Here is an 18,895-nt window from a genome sequence, read left to right on the forward strand (position 1 = left end):
TTAAAAGGAAAATTTATCCTCAAAAAAGTTAATGTATCTCAATCTCTCTCTAGTCCATTTTTTTTTAGCAATTGTGGAGTATACAGGATTCTTTTATTTTCATTTTCATTTTTTCTTAATCACTGGCTATATATTTTATGTTTTCCTTTTCACTTTAAATACTTGTCTTTATGAAAAATTCCAAAGTCATGCCTTGATAAGTAGGACAGTTTAGTACTTACATATATTTCTGACACCATTTTGGTACTTCATAGCATTTTAAATATATTATGCACATGGTTTTTGGGAGTGCTCCGTTATTTGGAAAATTTATACATTTTAGGAATAATTTGTAGTGAATTTGTGCTAAATTATCGATATTTTTGAATTTTTTGTCCAATCGATGTTTTGATGTAAATGGAAAACTCAAGTTGTTGCGTAACAATAAAATGCCAAATGTATGATACCTCGTTTATGTACGTATGGATAACCTGCAAATTACATATCATTGAAGTGTAATACGCTTTAAAATGATGATGACAAATGATATATCATGGGTAAGCCATGAAACAATCTCTTTATTGCTCGTCCATCTCAATTTGTGCAACTTTTTTAGATTGTTAAAAAGAAAAATATTTTAATTTTAAAATTCTTCTTTTAGTTTTAATAAAATAATTTATAGTCATATAAATATCTAACATCTTTTTAAATTATAAATTTTGAAATTAATTTTTTTTGGTGCGTGTGTTAAATCAATATGAAGTAACAATTATCATTTATGAACAACATGAATAATGTAGGTTCTTTCATACATTCTCTATTTCAATTTATGTATTTTTTCAATTTTTTTTATTTAGTGCGAGTAATATCTTATTTTCAACATTTTATATAACATCCTTAAAACACAAGATCTAAAATGTGTTTTTATGCATTATAATATTAATTTAGATTATAAGATTTGTTTAAAAAGAATTCTATTTTGCGATAATAATCAAATTTTAAGATGGAAAGATAAAGTAAATTGTGTTTGTCCTTACCTGCTGTAAGAAAGTCCAAAAACACACACACACACACAGCCGTGGCGAAACGGACCTTCCGAAGAAGCTCGTCTGTTTTCTCTATGAGCTAAATACTCCATCTGTCTCTCTCTCGCGTCATCACTCCAAAGAAAAAGATAAGTTTTGTTCTAATTTCCATTTCCCCCAGCTCACCATCTCTGAGTTTGGGATTTGTTCTTTGATTAATGGACACCGCTTAGACTATCAGGTACAATTATCAATTTCCAATTTATATTTTTTCTCTATTGGCTCATATTGTGGAAACTGTGATATTAAAACCACAGATTGATAAATTGGCAAATGACAGGACCGATTTTTTTTTTTTTTTTCAAAGAACCCGAATTTGGGAAAAAGGGTTAAAGAAAAGGAGAAAAAGGAGTCTTGGGTACTGTGACACATAGTTGTTGCTGAAGGAACAATCATGGCCGTGGATGAGAATGGTTCGTTGAATCGTACGGACGATAGTGTTGTAAAGAATGATTCTGCTGCTGTCGATCATCAGCCAAATCAGAACGGTGTGACACGGTCAACGATACCCAATGATCAGAATATTCAGATGACTATGTCTGTTAATCATCAACAACAGCAGCAACCCCAGAAAACGAGTGTGCAGCATAAGCATGAAATGGGTGTTTTTCAACAGCAGAAACAAAGCATCAATGGTAATGGAGTGCTGGGTCACAATAATTTTCAACATCAGCATCAGAAAATGAACGGTGTTGATTTGAGAAGAAATGGGGGTGTGGTTGATGAGGTTCATGGAGGGGAAGGGTTTAACAGGGAGATGAGGGATTTGGAGGAAATGCTTTCCAAATTGAACCCCATGGCTGAAGAGTTTGTGCCTCCCTCACTCTCCAGCAACCATGGAGTAGTGCCAATCCCTCCCGGTGGAGAACAATTTGGGTTTGATGCTTTCAATTTTGTTATGCAAACTGGACTCGGCGATGGAAATTTCAACAGAGGGGTACCTATCTCAGCACTTTTTCTTTCCTGTTTTTTCATTTTGTAGCTACTGGAAAACGGTGCATATGCAAATGTTAGGTTCTCCAGTTTGCTGTTTGTTCCTCTTTTGGTTGCCTTATGTATGGTAAATCTAATTGATAACTAGCAGTAGGAAATTTGATAGTTGGTATCGTGCATGAACATATATTGAGGAGGAGATAGTTATTGAAGTCTAAAATGGAGAACGTTCTCTCATTGTGACAGAGCTAACAATCTCGCTCTTTTGTAACTATTTTTCCATATGCATCTCCTTGACGCCCTTTATAATACTTCTTCATAAAAGTCAAAATTGAGGACGTTCAATGTTTCTCTGTCCCTGTTGTCTTAAAAAAAGACAAGTTTATTTATTGTCCGTCACTTTTTATAACCTGGTATGTAATGAATCACTGTCATGGAGTCGTGGCTAACAATTCGGGTTGAAATGCACTGGCAGAAGAGAAATGGCTATGGTCTTGGTAGGAGAAGGATGAATGTCCGGACAAGCATGGCCCAACGTGAAGAGGTTATTAGGAGGACAGTTTATGTATCTGACATCGATCATCAGGTACTAAAAAGAGGGTACTCAGGCACTGGATACTTGTTCATTATTTATTGGGTTTTGTCACCTTCATCTTTTTACTGTGGGACTTATTGTTCTTATCTTGTGTAGGTGACTGAAGAGCAACTTGCTACACTCTTTCTTACTTGTGGGCAGGTGAATATGTTTCCCGTTCGGTCATTCCTCTGCATTCAACCATAATTTATAGCACTTTATAATATGTTCATGAAATGTTTTGTTGCCATAATCTGACTAACCTTAATGTGATGAAGGTGGTTGACTGTCGCATATGTGGAGATCCCAATTCTGTACTCCGTTTTGCATTTATTGAGTTTACTGATGAAGGTATGTTGCCCCATAATCTTTTGTTTGACAATTTTCATTTTGGGTTAAAGTTGTTATCTAACACTGACATTGTCCCATGTATGGTTTGCAGAAGGTGCAAGGAATGCTCTGAGTCTTGCAGGAACTATGCTAGGGTTTTACCCTGTGAAAGTGCTTCCCTCCAAAACTGCAATTGCACCAGTTAATCCAACATTTCTTCCAAGGGTGAGAAATTGTGTATATTTTCTGTACTTCCCTTTTGCAAAATTGCTGTTGAGGGTGATGATTGGATACCTCTCTGTTGCTAATGCTGAAATTTTTACCTTTGGTGCTGATATGTAGTCTGAAGATGAAAGGGAGATGTGTGCAAGAACTATATACTGTACAAACATTGATAAAAAGGTAATTTTGGGTTTGTAATCCTTGTTTCACATGGTTGAAGAGCATCTATGGAGATAATGCTTTATGACTTGCTCATTTTTATGAAATAGGTTACTCAAGCAGATGTCAAGCTCTTTTTTGAGTACTTCTGTGGAGAGGTTTGTAGCTTTTCACCTGACCCATCTGAATGTGTTTGTCCTACTTAAAGTCCTTATTCTATGCGGTTTTCTTCTCTAACCCAGGTTAAGCGCTTGAGGTTGCTTGGTGACTATCATCATTCCACTCGTATAGGTTTTGTCGAGTTTGTTATGGTAACTTCCATGACCTTTTCTTGGTTTTGCTGTCTGATATACCATACTGCTCTGGACTTTTCCTTCTTTCTACTCTTGAGAACTACTAGAATCTCCATTAAGAATGTGTGGTCTTTCACTATCCATGTTTGTAGATTAGCATTATTATGATGTTATTTACTTATTTGAGTATTTTACATTCAGAGTGTAAAAACATCAATTTTGTCCTGTTTTGGATTTCATGTGGACGAACTAAGTTCTTGGAAATAGTTTGGCCACTTATGTGAATTTGAGATAATGTTGACATAAACTGAATTTGATTCGAAGTTTTTTTACCCTTGCTTGCTGGAGTGCCAGTCTAAGCTTATGTTGTTATCTAATCTTCGTCACCAGAAACTAATCCTAATCCTTTTTTAACTAGATAACATGAGCCATGCGATCATTCCTTTCTTTTTGGTAATAATCTTCACTACAGTTGAAACTTTGTGGTATGAGAAAGGTCATCATTTGGAGGTCAGTTCTAGTTGTGGATATAATGTGCTTGTGCTTATTTCTCAGTATAGTTAAATGTCCGTGCTTGTTATAGGATGCTTCATTGTTAGAGTAGTAGAGTGGACGGCAACTATAGGATATGGTACTCACTTGCTGTTCAGTATTAATGTTTGAGGTATTTTAGTTGTGTAGGTTGAGTTATTGCTGGAAGGAGAGGGGTCCTTTTGTCAGTCGCACAAAAACCAGTCCCAATATAAAAATCCGCATAACTAATAGTTATTAAGTAAAGTAACCGAGGGTGTAGCCTAGTGGTCAATGAAGTAGTTCAGGATTGTGAGGTCTCAATGGTTCAAATCCCAGCAGAGCTAGAAAAACACTAGGTGATTTCTTCCCCCCTCTGATTTTCATCTCTGCTGGGACAAAGAACACTCACAGACGAAAAGACCCCATATTCACTCCAGATTAATTCTGCACAACTAATCTGTGAGCAAAGAACCCCTTATTTCCTTAACGAGGATCAATATAGGGTCTTTTTGTCTTTCTATGTTTACGTTATCCAGGAAACATATAGAAGGTTTTAGAATCACCAAATTTGGATAAACTGTAAATTTGTTCTAAAAATTGAAATTGGACTACTTATAGAAGAAATCCAACGACACTAAGCAACATTAATCACTTGAATAATGTTTCCTAGACAGCAGGAAATGAAGTGGCCTGTATTGTTGTTTTGATTACTTCAATAGGCTTGTGTTATATTTGGTAGCTAATAAGTACATGCCAGTAGATTATTATGAATTCACATTAATGGGTTGGGGGGGGGGGGGTAAATACAATTGCAATGTTGGTGTTTTTGTGGCTGTCCATCTTGGGATGTTCTGCATCTCTCAATGACGAACTTTTGAGCTGTTGCTTTGTGTTGGGATCATGGATGTAAAATACATTTATAACTGTTGCTTTGATGGGAGCCGTTGCAACTTTTACTATGTGGATTCCGTGTGTATTGATCACTTGAATGAAGTTGGAAGGGAAGTGCTTTATACTTGGTGCTCCTCTGTGAGATACTATTGTAATATTTAGAGCAGCTTTGCCATCCAAGCAATCTTCACACTGGAGAAAACTAGAAAAGTATTACTCCTCCTATCCCAATTTATGAGGGCACTGTTCGTTTTCGAGAGTCGAACTTTTTAATTTTGACCTTGAATTGGGACATGAAATCTTTAAATATTCTAAAATAAAATTTACATAATTTGAAAATTATATAAAAAGTACTAAAAGTCACAATAATTGACAATTCAAAATATTTGTAATGCATATGAAAAAATTCCTTGTCAATCAGTGGCAAAGCTAGGATTTTTGTCAAGGGTGTTCAAAAGTTCCATTTTTTTTACAGACAAAACAGAATATTTTCTTTTGAAAAATAGAACACCCCTGTTAAGGCTCGAACCCAGGTCTTCAAGGGGAATTGGCACATCCTTAACCACTGGGCTATCATTCTTAAGTATGTGAGGGTGTTCAACAATTAGTATATATCCTACAATATCAATATTTAACATATATACCTGCAAAATTTTTCCGACGAAGGTTATTCATCTGACCACCCTTAGTTAGGTGTAACTCCGCCCCTGTTGTCAATGAAAAACTCGTTTGACTTACAAAATCAGAAAGGTGCCGTTTAAATTGGGATGGGGAGCGAGGATTACTTTAGAACCTGAGATGTCGTGAAGTCTGGTTCCCTGACAAAGTATCTTCAATATACTTGGATCAGCATATCTGATTTTCTGTTCCTCAGTTTCTTTCATCTAGTATGCTATCTCTTCATCCACGGCATTCGTTGATAATGGATAGAGGGAACTATAAAAGAGGTTCTATTAGTCTCTTTGGTGGAGGTTCTCGTTTTGAACTTCTTCACCGCAGTCTCTCTAGGTTGCAGATGTAATCTGCATCCACTTCTCGTTGATGCCTTTCCTTTTTAGTTGGTTTCAAAATGAATGACACACTCCTAAATTTCAAAATTATTAACTTTTACACTTTCTATTTTACCCTTAATGAGAAGCTTTGATTAGCACACAAATGTTATAGCATGTTTAAAACCCTAAGTTTCAAAGTTTTACAGCCACACAAAGGCTATAACATATTTAAGATCAAAAGTTTCAAATGTTCTTCATTTGTTTCTTAAACTCCGTGTCGATTCAAACTATGTCGCATAAATTGGAATGGAGTGAGTAGAAGATTTCTCTAGTGTCACACTTTCTATTTTTGGATAGGAGAATGCCACGCTTCAGTTCACCCCCTCCTTGTGATTAGCTTAGGTGCAATTTGTTTCTAGGTTACTTCTTGCTGTGGCAATGACAAACTTTGTTGGTGTTAAGAGACCTAGTCTTCTTGCTTATTCTTTGTTGTCTTGGTAAGATCTATTTCTAGGCTCCCTTGCTTACATTAAGGGAACATAAATGGTGTGAATTTATCTCACTTTGCTTCTTACTCGAGATTAGTTTGCATTGGTCTTGCATGTTATGATGTCAATAATTGATACCTCAAATCTGGACTGCCCATGATGTACTGTAGTATATTTAAGGAATTTCTAAGTAGAAAATTTTGAATTCCTCCATTGTATTTCTTTTAAAGGAAATTTTGCACGTTGCATTTCACAGCTATTTGCTGTTTAGTATAGTTTCATGATGAATTTTCTGATTGTTGCAGGCTGAGAGTGCCATTGCTGCTCTGAACTGCAGTGGTGCGATCCTGGGATCACTTCCTATAAGGTTGCTTCTGATTCCAGTAGACTTCCTTTTGTTACTTCTTTTTACTGACATTTCCATTAATCTTAAAACTCTTTCCTTACTGCAGAGTGAGCCCATCAAAGACTCCTGTCCGACCACGTACTCCTCGCTTGGTGGTGCAGTAATATATCACTTTGCATTCACCGTCTAATCTTATCTTTAAATACATACGTAGATACAGATACCATCGAGTACCTCATGGCGTTGGTCTTTTAGTTTATTGGCGTTACTCAGCTGGGCATCTCTCACCTTCTGGATGGATACTTGTTCTTAAGCTTGTACTGTTGGCTGTTTTGTGAGTGCTTATGTTGATGTAATTTAAGTTTGGTATATTATCATGTCTCTATAGGCAATGCCTTGAGTACCAAAACTGCTAACGGTGACTTCCTGTTTTCTGAGCAACTTCAACTTCAAACTTGAGACTTGAAAGGAGAGTATTCTCCATCTTTGTTCTATATAGCAGGATGATTATTCAGCCCATTAATGTCTTAGTTGGCCCATATGCGTTCTCATTGTTTGTATGTCTTGATGGTTTGTAATTTGCCACAAAACAAGTGTCAGGTCCTTAATGCCACCTTTACGAGGATTTAAGAGAAAACCACCCTTGTTATATACCCTTTAAGGAACAATTTCAAATATATATAATAAATTAATTAGTTTAAAATAAAATAAATTAATTGATTTAAAACAAATATAATCATATTTTATTTACATAAAAATTAGTCAAAATAAGAAAAAATATATATTAATTATATAATATAACTTATCAAAAGTCATAAAAAATATACATTGATTATACATGAGTTATATTAAATATAGCTTATGATACACTTAAAAATTGAATATTACTTAATTATATTTAAAATATACATCAACTATACATGCCTATACAGCGAATGACTTTTTTTTTTATAATTATGTTTACCGATGTGACATAATTATCCCAATACCTTATTATGAAGATATCAAGGGTCATAATCCGTTGGGTTTGTACCAAAATAAATATATAAAAAAAAATGAAAAAGAGTGGTAATTGGGACTTTTCCTGAACGGTTAATATCCATTTAGGAGTAGAAAAAAGTTTTTGATGCTTCTACCCCACCCACAATAACATAGTCAAGTAAGGTTTAATGAGGAAGGTTAAACGCAGTTTTATCCTTATCTTGAAAATTGAAAGGTTTAGATTCTTGATTTAAGTAAAGCTATTAAAATTTAAATATGTTAAATAAATATAATTCTAAAGAATTCATACGGAAAATAAATAGAGAAAAGGAAAATAATTAAAACAAAATAAATATAATAATCAAAGGCAAAAAAAAAATAATGAAATCAAAGAATAAGATATTGAAAATGTAACAAAAACAATACTAATGAAAAAACTAGAAAATTTGATTATATACTAAGTTTTCAACTCAACTATTGGTAAATTGATCTCCTCAATAAGTCGTTCATGTCTAATTACCTCTTCCTCCTTTTTTTTACATCTAAATTTAGCTCTTCTGCTACTTATAGATTTGGAAACACATACACATGCATCAGGTAACAATACTCTAGATTCTAGAACGAGGAAACAAGAAGAGCACAGAAGAGAAGAATGGCAAACACACAGTATAATAGCTAAGCTCATACCATTCTCATATTTTATACTTATATGCAGACTTACATTTCACACAAGGTTACAAAAGAGCCAAGAAAAAGAAAAGCTTAGGAGTTGTTAATTTAGTTGATTTGCACGTCGACCACCTTCTTCTCAACTTTGGTCTTAGGAATCGAGATGAAAAGAACTCCATTCTTCAATTCCGCTTTAATTTTATCTTTCTCAACGTTATCCGGGAGACTTAAACGAGTGTCATAAGAGGTATAATTCCTAGCCCACGAGTGTTCATCATTTCCGCCTTCTTCCTTTTTGTGTTCACCTTTAATGACTAGCATGTCATTTTCTATAGATACTTTCACATCTTCCTTGGAGAGCCCCGGCATATCGAAACGCATCTTGATTTCATTTTCGTCATCATGAATGTCCCAAGGAATGCGTATTTCCCCTGCTGCTCCTGATGCCCTCTTCCTTCCTGTAAATGTCATGGTATCCTCGAATAGTCTGTCCATAGTGTCTATCATCTGCCGCATTGTTCTCATGGGTGACATTGGATCTAACAGTCCTGTTTGTCAGATGAAAAACAAATACAATTATATCAGCTAAAGGAACAGAACAAATTAATCAAATGCAACTACCACAACACTCTCCGGGGTCGTAATGAGACTCACGAGAATATTCCATGTATTTATTTTATCCCACCTTCCATATGAGATAAGTACTAATTTCACCAAAATGGTGGGATAAAATAATATCAAAATTTTAACAAAAATGGAATGGAGGGAGCAATGAGACTTACCAAAAGGGGAAATATCAAGAGCCATCCTCATAGGACGGCGGTGTTCAACGGCAGTAGATTGATTGTTTCCTCCTTGACCGCTGCTGTGGTGTACGTCCACTGATGTATCTTTGTTATCTCCGGTGGCCTGAGCTACGAACAGCCTAGTCGCTGCTGGCCTTCGCATGGACGGAAAGAAAACAGAGCAAGGTGCAGCTACCTTGTTGTTAGTCCTAGAAAAAGTGACATTTGACGCTAATGGAGAAGCTGATGAAGATGTAAAAGTTGTGCAAGCCATTATTATTATTAGTTAGAAAATTAAAACACTCAATTACAGGATATCTTCTTCTTTTTAATTTGCAAGTCGATGATTTTTTGTTGGTTAAGTTGTGCAATAGAAGGAGGTATTTATAGGGAGAAAAGAGGAAGTGTGTGGAGGAATCGTGAAAGTTATAGATAAAACTCTCAAGTGCTGATTGCTACGGTGCTTTCTTTTGCCTTCTCGAAACATCGCATATTTCCCAAATAGGGTCTTTCTTTCAGCATTTTTATGTTTTCACCCCCCTTCTTTTCTCAGGAGGAAAAAAGTAAAAATTGTATAGGTGTTTGATACGATTTAGAGTTTGGAAATGAAATTAAGATTATTTTTAATTTTGTGATTTAAAATAAATCATTCGTAAAACGAAATAACAATAACAATAATATACTCAGTGAAGTAAAAATTTAGAGCTAAATTGTAACTAAATATGAAATGGTATATTTTAGGGCTTTTCGAATGAATCATTTCAGCTATGCGTTAAAAGGTCGACCTAAAAGCTATGTTTCTCTTAATCCGCTTCTATTAAATATTTCTTTCATTTTAAAATAAATGATGTGTTTAGCTTGTACACATTTCTTATAAAAATTATTAGTTCCTAGAAAGTAAAATACATTTTTACTAACTTATTCGTGATACATACCTTGAAAAAAATGAAGCTCTTCAATAATTTGAGTTTTTTTTAATTTTTTTAAAATAAGAATAAGATTGAAAGAATGTCATTACTGTATGTGAAACATCATTTATTTTAAATCAATAAAAAAACGTCACTTACGTTGAAATGAAGGGTGTACATTTTTACTTTACCATTCATCAAATCAAATTTGACAGTAATTATATAATTAGTAAGTACTTAACATTTTTCTGAGAAATAAAAAATGTTGCATTATTTATTAAATTATATATTTTTTAAAAGTGAATTAGTTGATGTCCCATTTTGTACCAAACACCAGTTCAAGTGAAGTGTTAAACCTTCAAGATAGACAAAATAATTTGGCCATGGGAAGAGTAAATAAGCACATCAATGCATTTCTTCATCTCAACTTAGCTTCCCCTAGCCGCTGGAAGGTGAAAAACTCCACCCCATATCTTTCCACTATCCCCATTCTATGGAGCCTATCATGACAGTGGATGATGAACTCATAAACATTCACAGAATTAGTACCATAAAAAACGGGAGGCTTCATTTTAGTGAACCTCCAGAATATATCATGCTCCTCCCCTGTCATACCAATAAAAGGAAAGTATCACTTCGAATGATGAACCAAAGGAACTGATCGATCCATTCATCTCTTTCACGTCCATTTCCAGAGATTACTATGATATGTAGTATTTATATAATTTGTTGAAATTGGCAAAGGTGATCATATCTTAGATCATTTATTCTAAACTATTTTTCATTGAACCAAAAGTGTGGGGAAAAAAACAACAATTTGTAGCAAAACAGATTAAAAAAAATGTGTGGCCAAAGCAATTGTTTTTAAAAAGGGGAAAAAAACTCCTGTTGAGATTGGCAAAGGTCATCATATCTTAGATCATTTATTCTAAACTATTTATCATTGAACCAAAAGTGTGGGGAAAAAAAAACAATTTGTAGCAAAACAGATTAAAAAAAATGTGTGGCCAAAGCAATTGTTTTTAAAAAGGGGAAAAAAAACTCCTGTTGAGATTGGCAAAGGTGATCATATCTTAGATCATTTATTCTAAACTATTTTTCATTGAACCAAAAGTGTGAAAAAAACAAAACAATTTGTAGCAAAACAGATTAAAAAAATGTGTGGCCAAAGCAATTGTTTTTAAAAAGGGATAAAAAAAACTCCTGTTGACAGTGGGATTAGACCCCACGCCTTTTTGGACCAGAATCTTAATCGAGCGCCTTAGACCAACTCGGCCATCTTAGCATACAATTTTGTTATCTAGTTTTCTTATTTAATACAAATACAACTCTTTTTTCCTAGTTTTATGCAATAATAATGTTGCCGATTCTTCAACTCTTTTGATAATAGATAAGATTATGTTGGAGAAATAAAATCTTTTAAAAAGTTTTACAAGTTATACAATTAGTTCTAAATAAACTATTTTGTAATTTTAATAGTTCATTTGTTTGACGAACTCCACTTTCACTAGGTTCATCCCACGCTTTGTAATCTTCTATTCCCAATTTTTTAAAAATAAATTATGGTAGAATATCACTTTCTTTCACTCATTAAAAGCACATAACCAAATTATGGAGCAGAGGGAGCACGATCTAGCTTTTATTGTCGTCTCCATGTATACCCAGTATTCGCCAACATTCACAAAAACTCTTTAGAACTGCTTGATTCCTTGCATGGATATTCACTTTCTTTAATGTTTTCTACTACCACGAGTGAATTTATCATCTTCTATAATCCGGGTTGATCGAATATTATAAGCTCCTGGTTCCAATATCTCAAGGAGTAGATCAAACTCGTCCACATTTTTTTCCCCAACGGAGGGAAAGGGCTTCAATTTTTCAAAAGCAGTAGCTAATAAGGGGTATAGTTGTGTATCTATCAAATCAAATTGAGATATTTTTCAGCCAAGGCAGAGTCCTAAAGACCAGCCAGCTCAAAAAAGAACAGACGCCAGTAGGGCCATTATGAAACTTTAACATGTTATCTCCAGTATTAAAGTTTGCAAATAAAAAATAATAAGGATGAAAAAAAATATATTTGAATTCACAACATTTATTGTGTGTTCTTAAAAAATTTAATCTCGTATCCGAGATTATGAATTATTTTCTCTTGAGATAAAACGGATAAATCATTAAAAAAGTAGTAGTAGTTCAAACTTCAACAATTCCAGCGAACTCAAAAGTTAGCAACCAAATCACATAAAGGCACAACTTTGTTTGTAAGAAAATATATGCAGAAGAGGAGAAATTTCGATTTAGAAAACTAAGAGGAAGCCTCTCTATTTATAGCCGACAAAGGGTGCGAACTCAGCTATTCAGAACAGCTTCATCTGTTCAGAACGGACATAGTATTTTTTGGAAAAGGCAATATTTGTTCAGAAGGGACAAGCCTTTCCGAATCCGCAAATTTTAAATTAATTCTATTTTGGAAATTAATTAGTTAATTCAGTTAATTAATTCATAGAATAAATTAATTAATAAATAATTCAATGGATTAATAATTAATATTAAAATAAATAAATTAATTAATGAGATTGAAACAACGACGGCGCGAGGAACCCTTAAAAGCTAAAGGAAGTTTCTTCACTTGATTCCCCGCATTTTTCGATTCTTATTTCTCATTCACACCTCACTTAAACCCAACACATCTTACCTAATGTAATCTCAGTAAGATATACTAAGAACTTAACCTAACACATCCTACCTAATGTAGTCTCACTGAGATATACTAAGCACTTGCTCTCCTTTCTGTGGAAAGTAGGACCATTATGCCTTTCTATCAAAAGGACAAAATAAGTAGGTCCCTCTTTTTCACACTCAAATTCCATTTCATCAAAGTTGTGTTGTAAACTGTACAGATACGGTGATAAAGGGTAGTTAAGAATCTCAAGTGTTGATAATGACACAGTTTATTCTCATGATAAACCCGAGATTAGATCATTTTAAAGTGTTAAGACGCACAACACTTCAGGAACATAAACAAGTGTACATATTTCCTAAACAACTTGTACGATAGTAATAGTATAAAAGTTCTTTGATCTTGTGTTTGGGAATTGAGATTTGCCTGAAAGTGAAGACAGTCACTTTGGAAACTTGTAGCACCATTGGATTGAAAGCAAGAAAAGTAAAACAAACACAAAAAAAAAGAAAAAAAGAGGAAGAGCCATTCTGGCATTCTATCTTAACCACTGGAATTGAACCGTCTCAGGTGTAATATTAGTCGGAGCTGCAAGAATTGGGCTGTTGCAAACACTGCCATCCGAGTGCGAAAACAATGTCTTTTGAAGAACTCCAGAGGGTGATGAGACGGTCGTTGCTGCAGGGCTGATCGAATCGCCATTGCTTGTGTATGATGAGGCTGGGTTGTCACCAAGACTAATAGATGAGCTAGGGTGTAAAACTTCAGCCAATGGTCCTCCAGATGCAAAAGGGAAACTGTTCTCCCAAAACTTGTGCTGATTAGCATTCATAAATCTACTATCCAAACCCATATCCTCATCAAGGGCATCACCAGCAGCCATAGCAATAGACAAATTAAGCGATGATGGAGAGATATTCCCTAGCGATGGCCACAACGAAGCCTCCATATTCTCATTGTTACTATTGTTGTAAATATTATCATTGGACCATGTGTTAATCAAGTCCCTAGAGACATCCTTTACTAATTCAGGATTTATCATGAAATTGAACTCACCATTGTGCTTGACACTCACATCTTCAGTTCTTTCCAAATCTCTACTTGCCAATAAATTCAATGCCTCTTCCTTGTAGCCATGCTGCAAATCTGGATGAAACCTTCCATCAGCTGTGAAACCTGCGTTTGAGTCCATCAAATGTTCCCATTGTTGTCCAGCATTAGCCTTTGCTACCAACTCACCTTCCATCATCCAGCCCGAACTTCTTTAACCATACATACAAAACACAAAACAATATAACATAGGTAAATTGGGACTCAAGAAAATGTCTTAACATTCACAACAAAAAGAGTAAATCAGCAGCTAAAAGAGAACCTGTGTAGTTCATTGAAAGAGGGATCAGTGGAGATATTTCCCCCCATCTTATCATGGAAAAACAGGGGACCCTGAATTTGCTGAAAGGTAGATCTAAGAGACTGCTTTGTTGAAGGGCTGTTGATTTGACCAGCAGGTGTGGGCATAGGAACAGCTACCGGAGTAGATTCAAGAGGAGCAACGTGAATGCGAGTCTTCTTATTGTCACTGGCGTTGCTAACAGCGGCATGAACTTCCACATGCTTTCTTGAACGGGGACGACCTCTATGCATATGACGCTCACAGTACTTCTGATGAGGGGCTACATCTCTCGAGCATCTCCATTTTTTGCCGTCAGTTCTTTTGCACCTTCCAGGCTCTATATCCCTTATATTTGTGTATCGCTGGCCTTTTACCGATCCAGTAGCTGCTGCACCAAAAAACTTTATCAATCAGGAGGAAACAAAGGCAAAAAAATTGATGAGACAAATAGAGGAAAACAAGAGTTGTTACAGGTAGTATGTGAAGCTCCAGAAGAATTTGTGCAAATTGATAATAGGAGATCTGGAGGAACAGATATAGCTGAGACCATGTACTTGTAGATCATAGCTTGCCTCTCAAGTTCCTTCCACTGCGCCCATGTAAAAGGATACCCTAGTGCAGTTGCCATCCCTCCTACAGAGTTAACAACACAGAAAATTTACACTCTTTTCCCTCCGCTTATTCACTATCTGTCTATTGTTCTTTTTAGGAAGCAGCAACAACACAACAGTAGTAGTATTAAATTCAGATCTTTCTTTTTCAACAAAGGGTTGAAAAGGAAACATGAAGAACAAAAGAAAGTACTACTTTAAGGTCAAGGGGACAAAGGAAAAAAGAGAAAAGCCTTTTTACCTTGGGAGTTGGTAGAAATATCAAAAGGCGGCAAAGTCCTTGCACCACCACCAGTAGCTGCAGGAGGAGGAGCTGGAAGAAGAAGACTAGCTTCATCAATAGAAGAAGTTATTTTGTTAGCCCCACCATCAGAGGAAGAACAGTGAGGATCTTGATGATGATGATGACCCATCATGATCTTGGAAGGGAATGATTCAGTATTCTACAGTTGGTAACTGTAACAAATGATATAGCAATTTTTTTCCACCATCTAGGGTTGATGTTGCCTTGTCCAAAAGGCTAAAGCCATTAATAGCACCCTCCTCCTCTACACACACACCCCTAAAAATGGAAAAAGAAAAAACTCTTTGAAAGTCACTGGCTTTCCTTGTCAATGACTAACAAAAAAGGTAAAACAGAAAAGGAGATATAAGACCAAACCCTGTTAGGAAACTCTTCACTTTACCCTCACCTTCACCCTCACCCTCACCCTCACCATCTTTGATTTCAAACTGTTCTTGTTACTACTACAATGAAGACAAATGAGGCTAAATATTACTTTAGATAATTTTAGTATATTGGGTACTTATGAGGAAGATGGGAATTATTTTGGAGATTTATTAAAGTTTTTTTTTTTTTTTTTGTTTTTGCCGCCATTCTTGGCCTTTGGTTTGCTTCCATTCTTCCAACATTCGCACCGTTGTGTTGTAAGGCAGAAAAATACAAGTAGTAACAAATTCAAACACTTGTTCTCTCTCCTTCATAATTGCATTATTTATCGTTTTCTGGGAAACAAAGTTTCACCACCGTACTACCCCTTTTTTCCATTATTTTATCATATTATTTTTGTGTTTTATTACACATCGTTTGTTAAAAAAACAAATATATGATCTGAATTAAAAGTGTGTTTAAAAAAACTATATAGTGTGTAAATAAAAATTAATATTTTAAAATCGTTATATATAATCTAGACAAATACATTACTATGAATATGAGGTACGTATATGAGATGATGGGATACATGAGGGGCTAAGCGAGTAGAGCCAAGATGAGATATGAGGATATAATATGGAATATCAATAAGTTATTTTTTCTATTTCTACGTAGAAAGTCATTTTAATTATATAATGAATCTTTTTTCTATGAAATATATTTTATAAAATCAAAAAAAGGGCAGTCCGGTGCACTTAAGCTCCCGCTATGCGCAGGGTCCGGGGAAGGGCCCGACCACAAGGGTCTGTTGTACGCAGCCTTACCTTGCATTTCTGCCAGAGGCTGTTTCCAAGGCTTGAACCCGTGACCTCCTGGTCACATGGCATATTTTATAAAATCAAATATGAAAAAAAAAAAAAAAAAAAATTAAAAAAAATTATATCAATTCAATCCAAATTTTAACTATTTGTGTGATTGTAATTATTTTATTAAAGATAAAAAGATAATTTTAAAATAAAACTATTTTTAATTATAAAAATATAATATCAAATAAATTAAGACAAATGGAATAATTTTAATACTTTACTTATGGCTAATACATAGGCTAATCAATATGACACTTTACAGATAGACAGGATTATAGAACATGAGAATATGTTCCAAGGGTAAGTTGCAATATTTGAGCAGTCAATATTGAATACCAAATGTACTTGCATAAAAAAAACTTAATAGGCATCTGGACTTATATTTATTCGTAAAAATTTAATTTATTGCTAATTAATGTTTGATTTACTGTTTTATTCATCATTTTGATTTGATTTGAAAAGTGAAAATTTGAACTAAGACAAATCTATTTGAGAAGCATTACATAAATAAGTTAATCTTGTTATTATGGATGTTCATGAATCGATTTGAATCGGTTATAAGTCAAAATAAAAATTAAATCAATTTAATTAGTTTTAAAATTTATTTAAACCAAATCAAATCAATTAAAATATACATCTATCGGTTTAGATTTAGTTTGGTTCGGTTATTCGGTTATTAACCATACACAAAAATAAAATAAAAGATTCATTCAAAAGAGAAAAAAAGACAATAATTCATTCAAAAAAAATAAATTGTCTTCGTGCCGTTTTGGATCTTATAATTCTTATACTAGAAATTTAATTATGTTTAAATTTGTTTATAGTGTTAGTTAATCCAATGTACTAAACAACATAAACTTACTGAATAATGCATAAGCTAATGATATGGTTCTACAAATAAAACACGTATTATACCTTAATATTTTAAATTAGTGTGATGTATATTTTGCATAAAAAGTATTCATAAAAAATATTATATTATGTATATATAATTATAAAAAAAATATGTATATAATTTGTCGGTTCGGTTCGGTTATTTCTTCAATTTTTTTGAACAAAACCCAAATCAAATCAAATATTTTCGATTTTTAAAAATGTAAAACCAAACCAAATCTAACTAAATAAAAAAATTATTTATTTAATCGATTTGATTTGATTTTTTGATTTGGATCGATTTACCCACCATGAACACCCCTACTTGTTATCTTAAAAATATGGTAATCATTTAAATCTTATGACTTAAACTTATTACATGAAATATCAAAATATAAAAACTTACTAAATATAAGAAAAATAGTTCTTTAAAATAAACCCCAAATACGTAAATAGGACACTTACAGTTACAAAACTAGGAAGAGGAGGAATTTTCAAAGGAAAAGAACACATATTCATATGTACTAAAACAAAATATATCTACCCGTAAATAAAAGAGGAAAATGGGGCACCACCGAAAAATACAATTAATGAGGTCTTTTTTAATTAGAGATTTTGAGTTCGTTTAGGATGGATAAGAGCAGTTAATCCTGAGATAATTTTTGAGTATCTTTAAATTTCTTGTTTGATTGTAAAGGATAGGATAACTTATCTCAGGATTAACATTTAGTACAGGAATAAGTTGTCCCGAGGTGGAATGGTAATCCTAGGATAACTTATCCTGGGATAAAGTATTTGAAATGATGAAAATATCATTCTTAAACTCTTTTTTATATACCACTTTCACATTCATGTATATTAATATAATTTTTAATAACATTTATAATAACACTCACGACCTTAATTAATCGTTGTTTTTATGATAATATATTTTTCTATTAAAAAGTTACATTTTATAAGTTCAATTTGTATTTATGAATATATTATAAGTTGAATTTATTTGTCTAATTCTTATGTTTATTTATATTTTGATTCCTCTTAAAATGTTCACTCCACTACTAAATTACATATTTTTAATTAAATAGTTTATTACTCACTTAAAAATTATATTTATATATCAATTAAAATGTAGATAACTTTAAAATGTAAATAATTTTAATAATAAAAATTCTTTTACTTTAATAAACTTAAAATTGAAGTTTTATTTTTAAGCTAAATAAGATGAAAATTTTATTTTTATCTAAATAAGATGGAAGTTTTATTTTTAGCTAAATAAGATGGAAGTTTTATTTTTAGCTAACTAAGATGAAGGTTTTATTTTAAGGTTAAATAAGATGGAAATTTTATTTAAAGCTAAATAAGATAGAAGTTTTATTTTTTAAATTAAATAAGATCAAAGGTTTATTTTAAAACACATGGCACAATCATGGAAATGCATACATAAAAAATATTTAAGTTAAATAAGATGAAAATTTTATTTTTAAGAATGAATAACTAAAACTTGCAAAGAAAATATATATAAAAAATTAAAATAAGATGAAGGGTATTTTTGTAAACAAATAAGTTATTCTTAGAAATTATGCAATGAATATAATTTTGAATATGATAAATCAAACAAAAAATAAAAACTATTTTTAATATAATTAATCTCAGCATAACTTATCCCAACATAATT

General features: G+C 33.2%; 3 protein-coding genes across 5 annotated transcripts; 1 reads left to right on the forward strand and 2 right to left on the reverse strand.

Annotated features, from left to right (window-relative positions):
- Positions 1–978: 978 nt before the first annotated feature.
- LOC129894361 (polyadenylate-binding protein-interacting protein 12-like) lies at positions 979–7,324 on the forward strand. Its single transcript, XM_055970023.1, has 11 exons — positions 979–1,245; positions 1,372–2,001; positions 2,473–2,583; positions 2,689–2,733; positions 2,850–2,922; positions 3,014–3,126; positions 3,244–3,303; positions 3,393–3,440; positions 3,525–3,593; positions 6,765–6,826; positions 6,912–7,324. Exons 2-11 carry the CDS (start codon positions 1,459–1,461, stop codon positions 6,967–6,969), a joined length of 1,182 nt encoding a protein of 393 aa, XP_055825998.1. The 5' UTR covers positions 979–1,245; positions 1,372–1,458; the 3' UTR covers positions 6,970–7,324.
- A 1,131-nt stretch (positions 7,325–8,455) lies between these two features.
- Positions 8,456–9,658, reverse strand: LOC129895785 (small heat shock protein, chloroplastic). The gene is made up of 2 exons (XM_055971550.1): positions 9,238–9,658; positions 8,456–9,003 (listed from the first exon to the last, which is right to left on the reverse strand). The coding sequence occupies exons 1-2, from the start codon at positions 9,512–9,514 to the stop codon at positions 8,564–8,566; spliced, it is 717 nt and encodes a 238-aa protein (XP_055827525.1). The 5' UTR covers positions 9,515–9,658; the 3' UTR covers positions 8,456–8,563.
- Positions 9,659–13,095: 3,437 nt separating this feature from the next.
- On the reverse strand, positions 13,096–15,767 carry LOC129895409 (growth-regulating factor 7-like). 3 transcript variants are annotated; one of them, XM_055971125.1, is made up of 4 exons: positions 15,071–15,767; positions 14,690–14,851; positions 14,198–14,603; positions 13,096–14,087 (listed from the first exon to the last, which is right to left on the reverse strand). In XM_055971125.1, exons 1-4 carry the CDS (start codon positions 15,243–15,245, stop codon positions 13,364–13,366), a joined length of 1,467 nt encoding a protein of 488 aa, XP_055827100.1. In that variant the 5' UTR covers positions 15,246–15,767; the 3' UTR covers positions 13,096–13,363. The 3 variants fall into 3 exon arrangements, with proteins under 3 accessions (XP_055827100.1, XP_055827101.1, XP_055827099.1); XM_055971126.1 differs by having other exon boundaries at positions 13,096–14,084; positions 14,198–14,606; XM_055971124.1 differs by having other exon boundaries at positions 14,198–14,606.
- Between the last annotated feature and the right edge of the window lie 3,128 nt (positions 15,768–18,895).

The sequence above is a fragment of the Solanum dulcamara genome, chromosome 7, assembly GCF_947179165.1.
Source record: "Solanum dulcamara chromosome 7, daSolDulc1.2, whole genome shotgun sequence".
NCBI lineage: Eukaryota > Viridiplantae > Streptophyta > Magnoliopsida > Solanales > Solanaceae > Solanum > Solanum dulcamara.